Source organism: Podarcis erhardii (genome assembly GCF_964252035.2).
Source record: "Podarcis erhardii genome assembly, chromosome: 1".
Taxonomy (NCBI): domain Eukaryota; kingdom Metazoa; phylum Chordata; class Lepidosauria; order Squamata; family Lacertidae; genus Podarcis; species Podarcis erhardii.
In genome coordinates, this window is record NC_138497.1 from 32,666,435 (window position 1) to 32,680,732 (window position 14,298).

The 14,298-nt window shown below is 42.1% G+C and overlaps 1 protein-coding gene across 6 annotated transcripts in view; it reads right to left on the reverse strand.

The window, feature by feature from the left end:
* MIA2 (MIA SH3 domain ER export factor 2) overlaps nt 1-14,298 on the reverse strand; it is a 54,414-nt gene that overhangs the window by 11,144 nt on the left and 28,972 nt on the right. For all 6 annotated transcript variants that reach the window (XM_081857588.1, XM_081857587.1, XM_081857589.1 and 3 more), the window contains 9 exons: nt 13,168-13,239; nt 11,699-11,803; nt 10,425-10,547; nt 7,679-7,802; nt 6,945-6,991; nt 5,610-5,700; nt 3,362-3,500; nt 1,750-1,851; nt 303-363 (listed from right to left, as the gene is read on the reverse strand). In XM_081857588.1, the coding sequence (XP_081713714.1) occupies nt 303-363; nt 1,750-1,851; nt 3,362-3,500; nt 5,610-5,700; nt 6,945-6,991; nt 7,679-7,802; nt 10,425-10,547; nt 11,699-11,803; nt 13,168-13,239 (864 nt within the window). The remainder of the gene's footprint in view (nt 1-302; nt 364-1,749; nt 1,852-3,361; nt 3,501-5,609; nt 5,701-6,944; nt 6,992-7,678; nt 7,803-10,424; nt 10,548-11,698; nt 11,804-13,167; nt 13,240-14,298) is intronic.

Consider the following 14,298-nt stretch of genomic DNA (forward strand, 5'->3'; position numbering starts at 1 on the left):
TCTGGGGGGATGCAGGGGTATGCATACCCCTAAACATTTTGTGAATCTTTGTACTTTTGTCCATTTACTGTATTTATTTCCCCCAATTTGAATTACAAAACGGTGATTTTCTTGAGTCAAAATGAGAGTACCCCTGAACATTTTTTAAGAAAAAAAGGACTGCTTCTGAGCAAACATGCTTAGGATCATGCTATAATGCTGAAATCCTAAGCAAGCATACTTTGAAGTAAACCCAACTGAAATCAGTCACAGTAAACATAGCACATGTACTAATTTAGAAAACAATATATATATATAAATACCAGATTCTCATAAGAGTGAACTGTTTTTTTCAGTTCGTCTTCTAGTTCTTCTGCTCGTTGTCTGTAATGGAATTATACAAGGATAATTTTGCACACCAGATATTATCACAACACCTTAAGAAACATTGAAAAGTATGTCATTAAAAAAAAGCAACAACCCCAAACCTAATCTAACTGGGAGCCCTACTGAAGCAGGAGGCAGAGCACCAGTTAGGCAAGAACAAATAGCCTTTGAAGCAGATTGGAACCTGCCTGCAAAACTATTCCCTTTTGTCAAGCTGCCTGCAAAATTCTGTTGTTGTGAAAGAGACAAAACTGGAATTGAATGGGGTCTCTTCCAATTGAAGCTTAGCAGCCTACATTGATTTACAAGGCCCTGTAAGGTTGGGGGAGGGTATTAACCTCGCTGTGTTGAACCAAAGACAAATTGTTCCAGAAGCTCTGCAAATGTCATCTTGGTAGCCAAGATAACCCCACAATTAACTGGCAGCTGTAGCAATGAGCTCATATATGTTTATATTCACTTGTTTTGCTATAAGCTAATTTGCTTGCTGTGATGCTGTCCTTATCTGTGAGCTTGGAGTGCTGGGTTCTGGGCCCAGAAAGGGCATCTATCTGTAAGACTTGGGCATTTACCACCTATGCCCTCATCTGGTCAGGTGGAGTGATGGGAAGTCCTGGCCGAGAAACGTATGCTGCTTTGTCTATAAAGAATGTATGGATGTTTGTGTGGATGCAGACAGCCATCTCCTTACTTCAATGTCAATCCCATAAAGGCTCGGAGACCTAGCAGGCTGATTTGCTGTAAGTCTGCACCTTTCTTTTAATAAAGCACTAGAACTGACCATTCTGATGGTTTTGACATCCTTCTTTGGCATCTCTGCACCCAACCACTCCCACAAGCCCTTGTTTAGAACACTGATGCAGAAGGGACACTAGAATATCTAGCACCTTTAAAAAGGGATAACCTACCCAGTCATTCTGGTGACTGTCAAGACCCACAAGCTCTGCAAAGCTACCTTAAAGCTGCCTGCCCCTTAGAGGAAGTTCTGGGTGGGTTCCGGAGAAGCATGAGCAGAACTCCAGTTTCATAACAGGGCTTTCCTGGCTCCTTAGGATGAAGGGATCATCTAGAATTGAGGTGGGATGGGACACAGTGGGCTCCAGAAGGATGGAGGAAAGCAGCAAAATCTGGTGAATTGCCTTTCTACTCAAGGAAGATACATTCAAATCCAAGCCTCTGATAACCACTCTCTCCACCCAAAACACTATGAGAAGGGGCTTGAGTCAGTTGTGATTACTGTAATGGGGCTTCACTGACTTGATTAGAGGTACTTACTCCATACGACTCCTCTGATTTTTCAAAAGTTTCAAGATGCTAGGTCTAATTCTCCACTGAATTTTGTTCATTCAACAGAGGAAAATACCAAATGAAATCCATAGTTACCGATAACGGTTCACTTCTTCAGCAGCATGACTGATTGTCTCATCAACTTTGGAAAGCTTTTCTTCTTTCTGCAAACGATCTTTTTCTTCTACAGTTAATTTCCTTTGAAAAATAAAAGAAACAAAGCCTTTCATTAGCCACAACTCAACTGTTTTCTAGTCATCTTAAGAAAACATCCAGAAAAAGCTGAAGCTCATTTCAAAAAAACAAACACTGACACGTACAGTAATTTCCATTTGCCCTAGTAGCCTGATCCTTAATTATAAGCAGCTTAAGCAACAATAAAAATGGTGTTTAAATCCTCAATACATTAAAGGTTGTGCCACCCTGTGCATACTTAGAGGGCTTCTCAAGGTGTGAATCAGCTAACAATCCCTGTCAGTAGAAGCCCTGTGCAAATGGGGCTTCTGCCCACCCCCCATGCAAATTGGCTAGGGATGGAGACAACATTGCATGTGGGTAGGAGAGGAGAGATCATTCCATCTGGCAAGCTGCAACACATGAGCAGACAGAATGTTCAACACAGCACCACCCTCACTGAGGGTTCAGAGCAAACATGCATACGTCTGCAGAACTTGCCAAATTTATTTCTTGAAGGTTGCAGCAGTAGCTTTGAAAAATGATTTGTGAAGAACTTGCCGGTAAATATCTGCTAACAATAGTAACTGGTCCCCAAGAGAAATTTAGTACTGATGAAGTGCTAGCACCCCCATGATCAAAATGATCAGGGGATAGGCCAACTCCAATCTCTCTCACCACCAAAGAAACACAAATGAACAGCAGAGAACCCGCCTGAGCAACGCTGACACCAAATCCTACATACATTAAGCAAAATAGAAACATCGCCACCCGACCCCCCCCTCCACCCCTTATTTCCCCCTAATGTCTCAACAAATGAAACTGATTTATAAAAATGTTACATGGAAAAAATACGAGACATTACACATACTTCTGTAAAACAAGAAAATCTTTAATAAAAAGAAAATGATCAGGGAATCTTAAGATAAAAGAATGAAATCAAGGAAGACTCCAAATGAGGGAATGCTCCAGTTATGGGTGACTTCAACTAGCATCATACAGACTGGCTACATATGTTTTCCAGCCATGAGAAAGTGGCAAATTATCTAGATATCCTAAAGGACTGTGTCATGGAACCAACCAGAGGGACGGCAAGCCTGGACTTTTATCTTGAGTGGTGCCCATAACTTGGTACAAGATGTAAGTGTTGCAAGCCAGTTAAGTGAAGTAGCCGTAGTGCTATTCACGCACATACATGAAAATGGCCAATTGCCAAGAAAATCCAGCGCAGTCACATTTGGCTATGAAAGAGGAAACACCCCCAAAATGAGGGGATTGGTAAAAAGGAAGTTGAAAGAAAAAGTCAAGAGGGTCACATCAATCCAAAATGCTTGGGAGTTGTTTAAAAACACAGTATTAGAAACCATATGAAGTAGTAAGCAGATAGACCAAGAACTGGCAGCAAGGTCCCAGTGCCAGGACAAGGGTATAATTGTTGAAGAAACATGGCACGCTCAAGTTACATATAACATCCTTTTTCTGTTATCTAAACAAAGATTCATGTATCAAGCAACAAATCGACCACTACCAATACCTGTGAAGGTTCATCTCATTTTCTTGATACAGCTCAGTCATGACTTTAAGCTTTTGCTGAAGCTTCTGAACTTCGCTTTCAAAGTGTGTGTTTTCAGAATGCAACGTGACATGTTCCTTTTGTAGATTTTCAATGCGTTCTGTCACAATTAAGAGTTAATTACAATTAACTGATATGTTAAACCCATACAATAAAGGAAACAAAGATTGAAGACTGAATACAGTATTCTAACGCTGAAAAGAAAAATGATTTCTGAAGGGGTTTGGAAGAGACGTAAAACCTCATTATGTCCCTGTACAGTAACTTCAGTCACTTTGAAAAATGCTTTGAAATCCCACTAAAAGGATACATTCGCCCCCTTTCACATGGATTTGTGGACCAAATTTTGTTTTGATTTCCTTCACAGGACAAATATGTTTGGACCAAATGGGCTGAGGCGCAGACAGGAGGGAAATAAGGCACAGGACAGCTTTACCATTGCTAAATAAAATCCTTTTTAATACTAATACCACACGTCAGCATCAACAGTTTCCCAGCTAACAAGCTACTAAGATAATGGCCATGTAATACATAGAAATCCAGGTTTTGGGTTTTGTTTTTGGTGTCTTCTACTTCCTAATCAGGATCCAGGTTGGCCCAAGTTTGCTGCCTGAGAGAACAGCTGTGTTGTCCCCCAACCCAACCCACTACCCAGTCAAAGTGTACAGATGCACAGCTGGGCAAGTTATTCTGGAAAACCCCCGGAAACACTCCTCCCAGCTCCCTGACATTAAAAATGCAATAATGATACATGAAATAACTAACAGCCTATTGCCATTTCATGACACCCAAAATTAATTGTCTGAGGCAGTTGCCTCAAATTTCTGTGGGTTGTCCCTGCTTAGTGTTTCCTCAGCCACATTTCCTCAGTCACCACCAGTCACTCACCTCACACCTCAATCCCCAGTATCTTCAAGACAGGGTTGGGAGAGCCCCCTGTCTGAAATCCTGGAGAGCTGTTGCCAGTCAATGTAGACAATGCTCAGCTAGATGGACCAATGGCCTGACTCAGTATGACCAATGACCTGACTCAGTACAGTGGTACCTCAGGTTAAGTACTTAATTCGTTCCGGAGGTCTGTTCTTAACCTGAAACTGTTCTTAACCTGAAGCACCACTTTAGCTAATGGGGCCTCCTGCTGCCGCTGCACCACCGGAGCATGAGTTCTGTTCTCATCCTGAAGCAAAGTTCTAAACCTGAAGCAGTATTTCTGGGTTAGCGGAGTCTGTAACCTGAAGCGTATGTAACCTGAAGCGTATGTAACCCAAGGTACCACTGTAGAAGGCAGCTTCCTATGGCTTTCCCCACCAGGCCTCCTGGCATGTTTAAGTCATGGGAAGCAGCAGTGCTTTTTGAATGGAAGGCAAGTTAGTATTTGGCTCCCATATGCAGTAGCCACCAGCCAAGTTAAATTACCCAAAATGCAATGTCTGACACAATTTTGGGTTGAGCATTCCATTTTGGGTAATCGAACATGGAAGATGGCAACTGCAATTAAGAGCCAAGTTTGGTTCCCATGCTACAGCAGCACCAGGAACACTACTAACACACTTCTGGTGTCCGAGTGTGAGTGTGTGAGTGTGTGTGTGTGTGCGTGTGTGCGTGCGTGCGTGTAATAAGTGAGTGGCAGCAGCAAAGTCTGAACCTGGGTCTGCACCATACTCTATCTAATGGTAAGGCTGCCCCTGTCACAAACGCCTCTCAACAAGATACAACCCATTTCATTGTCTCTGGGATTGTTTCTCCTTTCTGAAGTGGAGCGGGGGGGGGGGGGAGTGGAAAAAAATAGAACAGACAGCAAATTTAAATGGCTGCTTTTGTTTCTATACAGTATGCAACCTTCTTCAATATTTACAAATCTCTCATCTCTACGTGTGGCAGTCTCTGAAAGTGGAACAATTCCCACAACCATGATGTACCCATTCAGAGATTACACCAAGCCATGAAAAACACCTTCCTGAGGCACTCCATGAAGGATACGGCATCATAAATTCAACAAGGTATCTTGTAAAAATTGAATTCTTCGTTTTAATGGTTTTTTCCCCAAGATACTTTATACTTCAGTGAACTCTGATCATTTAAGAGATTTCTAATTATCTTTACAGCTTCATTCATTTAAAAGTAAAGATTTTCCTAAAACCTTAATGGAAAACAGCTTTCTTCTTCCTTTAAAAAATATAATAATTAAAAATCAAGAATTCATCATTACCTGCAAGTTCCTCTTTTGCTTTGTTTTCATCTTTTAGCTTTGAACAGATTTGATTTACTTCTGATTCCATAGATTTTAGACAAGCATTTAGCTATATCAAAGAAAAAAGATAAATTATTTCAAATTATAATTGCAAAAGAAGCTACTGATGTACATTTGCACTTCTAAAACAAATCTTTATCTAGTTCTGGATCATTTTCTGGCTGCAATGCTTATTTATGTATTTGATTTTTTTCCCCTACCTCACCATTCCTCCAAACCACAACAGAAGCTGGTTTCACATAGTATATCATTAAAACAGCTATTTTAAATAAATATAACTATCAAATCACTACATTATACCAAGACTATATCACAGCAAAAACAGTAGGTACCTAAAGAGAGGTTGTGCACCCACTGTAAAACAAAACTACGTGCCAAGGCAAAGCCAGGAAGCATTCTATACTTGTCCTGTACCCACCTAGCCAAAGAAGGCAATTGGTTGATGCTCACTTCTTTAATGAGTTAAAGCAACAGTGGGACCACACACACCCTCCCAGAATTAAGTACCCTCATCTGATGGGAGTGCACACACACAACCAGAGACTTTTCCTGCACAATGTCGTTGCTGCTCTTACCTCTTCAAGCACCTCCTGGTTCTAAAAAACAGTGGAGCAGGGGATGGCAGGGATTGGACCGGCCTGCCCCTCGCCTGAACAGCCTCTTTCTCCGCGTCCAATGTGTCCTGCAACCCCACTTCTGTCTCCAACCCTTCCTCTCCTCTTCCCCCTGCCCTGGCTCCTGCCTCACAGGTGGCACCAAACACCATAAATCACTGGGGAGCCCCGCTCCTGGGTCAGTCTCCAACCCCCTTGCCTCCATCACACACACTTCAGAGCCCTGCCAATCCCTGGCAATAGTTAAGCGATAGGAGCACCCCACTGCATTATATATACTAAAGAGGCACACCATTAAAATAATTCTTTGGCTTGAATCCAGAGTTCTTATGAGCAGGACTCTGCTCATAGGCTGCTTCTGCTGGCGGAGGCAATTTTCAGTGATTCCTCCTTCTCCCAGCAGCCCCTCTGGGACAGTGTGGGAGGTGGTACAGTAGACAGCAGAAATTGAAAAATCAGTTAAAATTGTCTCTCTTCTTTCTCCAGCAGGGATCTCAGCCCATTTCATGAATGAAATAAACTCTTCCATTCACAGAAGGGCAACTCTGGATCCTATCATTCCAAAAAAGCTTGCAGATATTCTCTACTGAACTTTTTTTTTTAAATTGCTTTAATTCCCCCCCCCCAAAAAAGTTTTTATAAACCAGTAAAGAAAATGATCACAATATTAGTGTATTACCTTCGCAGCATAAATCAACTTCTTTACAGTTCGTTTTTCCTGATCATCTGGTTTAAGGGAAATGAAGAGAAGGTGAAAAAAACCCAACAAATCACAGAAACCTTTTTCTTTCGTTATTTATTTATAAAACCCAGTATTGCCTTTTAAGTGGGAAAGATTTCTTTTGCCCAATTTTTAAAAACAGTTGTATTGTTTGTAAGAAGCAGTGAGTTTGAGAGGGAGGGGATAGGGACATTATTCATCTAAACGTGCTTTACAGAAGCAGTTTTTCTGAAATGCGTTTGAAATGTGTAATCAATCCAATGCGAGAATTACACCCCTCAGGCTTAAGTTCATTGACCTTTTCATGTGGGCTGCTTATCCTCAGGCTAAGGACAAGAAGGAGCAGTGGTTGTCAGACCAGTTTGTGCTTTGCCAAGTTATCCTGGGGTTAGAGTCTCAACAACTTGGATTGTCTTTTTCTAAGTTTTTTGTTTTTTAACTTCAGGGGTTACATTGAGCAGTCGGCTGCAGCACAGAGAACTCTAGCATATGTCAACATAAAGCTTTGGTGAAAATCCACTTTATGCAATAGGCTATTGCCTATTAATATCTATGCCATAGATTTTGCTTAATTCCTTGTATGTAGTTGATTCATACATATTAAGGAGGAGAACAGATGACAATTCTAGAATTTGAAAATGAAATCATTTCTCTTTTCTTTCCCTTTCCATAGGAAATGAATAATGATTTACCCAAGTGCTCCCCATTTTCTGTTTCAGTCTTTATATCATTATCCCAATGGTTGTCTCCAGCAGCAGCATGTTCATCTAATGTACAGCTCCAGTCTTTCATCTTCAGCAAGCACTCTGTCAGTGACTATACCATATTTATAAAACAAGATGCACAAATGAGTCCTTGGCTCTTCACAAAGCAAATTCGTGATTTTATTCATTTTATATATATTCAATAAACCTATTGAATGTTTAACGGTATTTTCATATCAAGTGTTTTACAGGAATAGTTCCTGTTCCATGTGGACTACTTCTAAGAGAAAAACTTTTACAACAGCATGCATTATTGTGGTAGGTAGACCTCTTGCAAACTCAATACAAGTAGAATTCCAGAACCCCAAGTAAAGTTGCAGACAGGTTTTTCTCTCTATCCAGCACCGCAAATCTGTATCTGACCACTAGCTTCCTTGGTCTCTGAAAAAGCCACCTGAACCTCCACTGAAGCGATTTGGAAATTGCCCTTTGAGGAATTTGGAGGGATGTGGATAGATGCCTAAAGAAATCAGTGAAATATTATGCTCCTAGTTTTCTGCCTAGGCCTTTTCTCCCATTCACTTACACAAATGGAATGCTTGATATGAGAGGAGGGAAGACTCCAAGAAGTTTAAGCAGATAACCCTACAGCTCAGCCAATTAAAAAGGGCTTAGCAATTTGCCAAACATACCAGTCTACCACGCTCCCTCCTAGAGCTTTGCACCAGTGACTCCCATAGGAATCAATGAAGCTACAAGGCAACCAGTTCCAAGCAGCGTTATCAATGCCTGAGGGAAGCATGTGTATCTCTCCAAATACCGTATTTTTCGCTCTATAACACGCACCTGACCATAACACGCACATTGTTTTTAGAGGAGGAAAACAAGGGAAAAAACATTCTGAATGAAACAGTGGATGTATCATTTTTGGGCTTCATGCTGTGGCCACAGACATGTGATCTGATGGTGAATTTGGGGTGACCCAATGCCAAAATCCTGAGAATTCCTGTGGATCCATGCTTTGTAACCACGTTTTTGCACCATTGCAGCCCCAGGCAACAGTGGGTGCGTGATTTTTTTGGTGCAGGCTGTAGCCATGGACATGCTATGTGATCTGATGGTGAATTTGGGGTGACCCAATGCAAAGATCCTGAGAATCCCTGTGGATCCATGCTTTGTAACCACGTTTTTGCACCATTGCAGCCCCAGGCAACAGTGGGTGCGTGATTTTTTTGGTGCAGGCTGTAGCCATGGACATGCTATGTGATCTGATGGTGAATTTGGGGTGACCCAATGCAAGGATCCTGAGAATCCCTGTGGATTCATGCTTTTTAACCACATTTTTGCACCATTGCAGCCCCAGGCAACAGTGGGTGCGTGATTTTTTTGGTGCAGGCTGTAGCCATGGACATGCTATGTAATCTGATGGTGAATTTGGGGTGACTGAATGCAAAGATCCTGAGGATCCATGTGGATCCATGCTTTTTAACCACGTTTTTGCACCATTGCAGCCCCAGGCAACAGTGGGTGCGTGATTTTGGGGGGGCAGGCTGTAGCCATGGACATGCTATGTGATCTGATGGTGAATTTGGGGTGACCCAATGCAAAGATCCTGAGGATCCATGTGGATCTATGCTTTGTAACCACATTTTAAGTGGGGAGCGAAGGAAAAACAAAGAAGGGACATTAGAGGGGTGTGCAGAGAAGCAGCTGGCTAAGAATGCAGGACAGGGATTTAATGGGTTGGAGGAAGGAAAGGCAAAAGTTTTCCCCCACCCAAGCCAGCCAGCCAGCCAACCATCTCTCTCTCTCTCTCTCTCTCTCTCTCTCTCTCTCTCCCTCCCTCCCTCCCCCTCTCTCTCCCTCCCCCCCTCTCTCTCCCTCCCCTCCCCCCTCTCTCTCCCTCTCCCCCAGCAGCACCGGAGCTTGCCTGGAGGGGAGGGGCTTTCCCTGCTCTTTGTTCCGTTTCAGCAAACACAGCAACGAAACAGAGGAGGGTGGGCAGTAAGACCCTGAGGCAGAATGCAGGAAAGCAGCCGCTTCCTCTTTTCAGTTTTCCCTTCTCCGTGAAGCGCCGCGATTTGATTTTTGCCTGGCGATTTGATTTTTCGGCTCCAGGGACCACACATTCGCTCTATAACACACAGAGACATTTCCCCTTCCTTTTTAGGAGAAAAAATCTGCGTGTTATAGAGGGAAAAATACGGTATTCCCAAAGGGAGGAGTGCAAACTGTTGTTGAGTGGCAGGATTTTGAAGCACACCAGGCAATACTTTGAGGGGGGGGGGTGGAGGGAGGGAATTACATACATAATAAAATTGGTTCTCTTGCAACTCCTGGAATTTCCCCTTTCTTTCTTTCTCTTTCTCCCCTAGAATTCAAGAACCCTTCCTGCTGTTTTAAAATGTGATGCAGTCTTCCCACGATAAGAGCCCCAAAATAAATAACAAATTTCCTCCTGTGTGCCAGGTGACATTAGGCATGCACAGAATTCACACATGTCCATATGAATAAAGTAAAGCAAGAGCTGCAGCCAGCATGTAGTGGTTAAAATGTTAGACTAAGACCTGGGAAACCAGGTGTTCAAACCTCCATTCAGTTATGAAAGTCACTGAGTGACCTTGGGCTGGCCCCTGCCTTTCAGCCTAATCTACTTCACAGGGTTGTTATAGGAGAACCATCCTTTGAGAAAAAAGTTGGGATATAAATATAATAAATAAATCTTTAATTTTACCTTGACTTGACTTTCTTTGTTTTTAAGAGTCTCCTCCATACCTGCTTTTGAGGTTTCTAACATTTTTGCTTGTTCATTTAACTCACTTAATTGTTCACTCTGTCCTTCAGCTTCTTTTAAGAGCTGGAAACAAAAGTTAGAAAGTTCAGTATTTAATTTATACCAACCAGTTATTAGAATTTTATAATATTTAATTCTAAAAGGTCTGGCCTAAATTCTTAACATTACATACAGCAAAATTCATTGAGCTGAATATTTTGTATTTTAACTGACATTTAATATGTTCTAATTTTTGACAGCTGTTCTTTTGCTATACATGAAATCTAAAATCATGTTTATTGAACTTTTTCTGTTTTAAAAAAGCACGGGAATATATAAGGTTGCATCCAATTGTGTCTTGCACACTAATAAAAGACTTTTTGATCCAACAGAACCTTCCATCAGTGGAACAGGAAGGGAGGCAATTTTTCAAACCTGCCCTGCGAAATCTGCTTCAGAGTGGTTGGGTGGCGGGAAGCCCTTAGAATAGTGTAAGAGGGCAGAAGGGGTCTGCAGGGAGGAAGGGAAATCAGCAAAACTGCCTTCCTTCCCATTCTGCTAATGGAAGGCTCTACTGGAGCAAAGAACTTCCCATCAGCTTGAGAGTCACAACACGATATAACCCAGAATGTTCTGGCCAATATAGAGCTAGAGATTTAAAGTATAAAACCTGACTACGTGGAACAAGTCCAGCTTTCATGTTACCAGAACACAACCCAAGCCTATGATTAATCATCCCCAAGCTGGAAATATGACGTGGATCCAATCTGCAGCGAGACAAGTATTAAAAGCTGACTGAGATAGTAGCTCAGAAATACTGTCCTTGCATTGTCCCAGGCACATCAATCTAGAAAAGCCTCTATAGGGAAGACAAAGAGAACGAAGAGAGTTCTGAAGGAAACACACCCTCCAAGACCAAAGAGCATCCAACCACTCTGATGGCAAGGAAGCAATTGAACCACACACACACACCGCCAAAAGGCCTGTGTCTTAATAAATGCACTGAAATACCAAGCAGCTCGGAACATCAAACCACTCATAGAAGTTGCAACTGGTTTACCCCATGGAAGGCAGTCACAAAAATTATAGCTGTCTGTGGACTATCACACTTTCCCTCCAACTTTCATTAAACTACATAATAATTTAAACAATATTAAAAATATAAATTATTCTAAAGTGAGGATACAATGTTCCTAAAAGGCACTCTATAAAACTACACAGTGTAAATAATATACCTGTTTCTCACTTTCATGAAGTTGGTTGTTTTCAGCTATTGCATCTTGGACAGATGTTTTCAGTCTCTCTCTGTTGATCTCATATACTTTTAATGTGGACTTGGCCTAAGTGAAATAAAGCACAGTGAAGCTGCTAATATAAGTATATACAAAAATACAGAGAATCGCATTTACATTTTTTGTTATTTCTATCAATTCCTTTAGGCATTAGCCTAGTTACAATCCAATCCTAATACCATATCATAAAATTATGCTCTACTGAGTGATACTCACTAAGATATACTGTGGACGAGGGCACAGAGATATATAACTATTTCCATAGAACCCACCTTTCCCCTGCCAAACACACGATGCTCTCCAAAATAAACAACAGGTAAGAACCTTTCTGCTCATCTTGCAATCCTGTGAATCTGGGGCATAGATGCATGCAATCCCAGCATCCCACCTTCAGCAGCAGTAAATTATATATATCATAGGCGTGTGATCTGTGCACCAAAAACCTCTCAATGGTCTGGGGTTCTAAAGCTGTGAGCCATTCATTAACTCTGCATGCTGATTTTTGAAAGATATTTTAATGAAAAATAAAATAAGCAAGCAGGTGTCAGGGAACTGCCATCGGAAAGACAGGAGGTGGAGGGGCTCTCAGAAGTCAGGAGAGACTCAGCAGCGGAGGAAGGCACCAGCAGGGGGAGAATGGGAGATCAGAGAGAGAGGGAGGCGAAGGAATGGCTCAGGGAGTCTTCTAGCGATAACAGCGGAGAAGTCTCAGGACCTCCCATAGGTACACCCACTCCTCGCCGGAAACTGTCGCGCCGTGAATCCAGACGACGCGTTTCCGTCAAGGAGCTTTTATGCTGGAGTAAATTCCGTAAACGCCCACTGTCGGATTCTGCCAGCGATTGACGGAGCCATGCTTAAGGGCTCCGCTAAAGACAGAGCTTTGCTAAACTGAGCAAACTCTGAGGGACTAAGCTTTTACGCACAAGCAGCTCATCATCCCATCACAGCAGGGCTTTCTCCACTGACTAATATGACAATACACAGTTCCACCTGTCAAACAGCACTAGTGACGCTGTGTGTACACCCTGTGTTCTAAGTGACAACAATGGAACCTGGTTGCCAATGGCACAGCAGCAGCTTGTGGAGGTTCCCCCCCCCGCCCCGCCCCACATTGACATCACTGATGCATAACTGCTCTGAATAACTTTGGCTTAAATTATTTGCAATGTTGAAATAAATAAAAAGTCCTGAATTCTCCTCTTAGAATGCCAAATTACAGCAGAAAAAGGCAAACCACCTTTAATGGCAAGCCAAGAGGAATTCAATTTGTTTACAAGAAAGAAATGTCTAAACAGAGCAGACATAAAGAACTTGTGTTCAAGACTAATGAAAAATGTTGACAGTGAGGTCCAAGATTTTGCTGTGGTGCATGATGAAACATTTACATTAATATCTCAAGATTGGCTTACTTCAGCTACTTGCATTTGAATAGACTTTGCTTCATTTTCTAAGGATTCCATTCTTCTCCGTATTTCAATCAACTACAAAGACAGTAAAATAAATTTATATAAAACACTCTGGTTGATATTGCCTTGTCAAAACAACTGTGAACAAACACTGTATTGAATTAAGATTTAAATACTGTATTTCTCAAGGGATCACCTGCAACCATTTTATTTTCAGCTCTCATTGATAGGATACTATATAGATTGCAATAAAATATAAGTGACACTCTTTGACTTAATCCAGCCAGGCTGCAAAGAAAGAATTGGGATGGCATTCTAAGTGTTGTCACAATTCTTTCTTTGAAATTGACATGTGCACAGCCCCTCCCATTTGTCAAAGGGCCCATGTGGCTATTGGGGCATTTCCCCACCCCTGTTATAAAAGATGCTTTAGAAAGTTGATCAAATAACTTCTAAAAGTCAACTGGCTCTATCTACTGTGCCCCAAAGGCAAATGTCTCATTCTCTATGAAGGTATTCTACGCACATTTGTCAAGAAAACATTCAATTCTATTAGCTTTGTGATAATGTTTTCATTCTGAAAGATCTTCCTACTCTTATACATTCATCTAAACAAACAACACTGGCACATGGAAACAGGAAGTCCAATTAACTGTAGTCCACGTATGATTCTCACAGAATGCTGAATACATGGGAGAAAAGTCCCACTGAATTCAACTGGACTTTTTCCGATGTTCAGGAATTAGGTAAAGGTAAAGGGACCCCTGACCATTAGGTCCAGTCGTGACCGACTCTGGGGTTGCGGCGCTCATCTCGCTTTATTGGCCGAGGGAGCCGGCGTACAGCTTCCGGGTCATGTGGCCAGCATGACTAAGCCGCTTCTGGCGAACCAGAGCAGAGCACGGAAAGGCCGTTTACCTTCCTGCCGGAGTGGTACCTATTTATCTACTTGCACTTTGACGTGCTTTCAAACTGCTAGGTTGGCAGGAGCAGGGATCAGCAACGGGAGCTCACCCCGTTGCAGGGATTCAAACCACCGACCTTCTGATCAGCAAGTCCTAGGCTCTGTGGTTTAACCCACAGCGTCACCCGCATCCCTGTTCAGGAATTAGCTACAGTTAATTAAAATGGCAA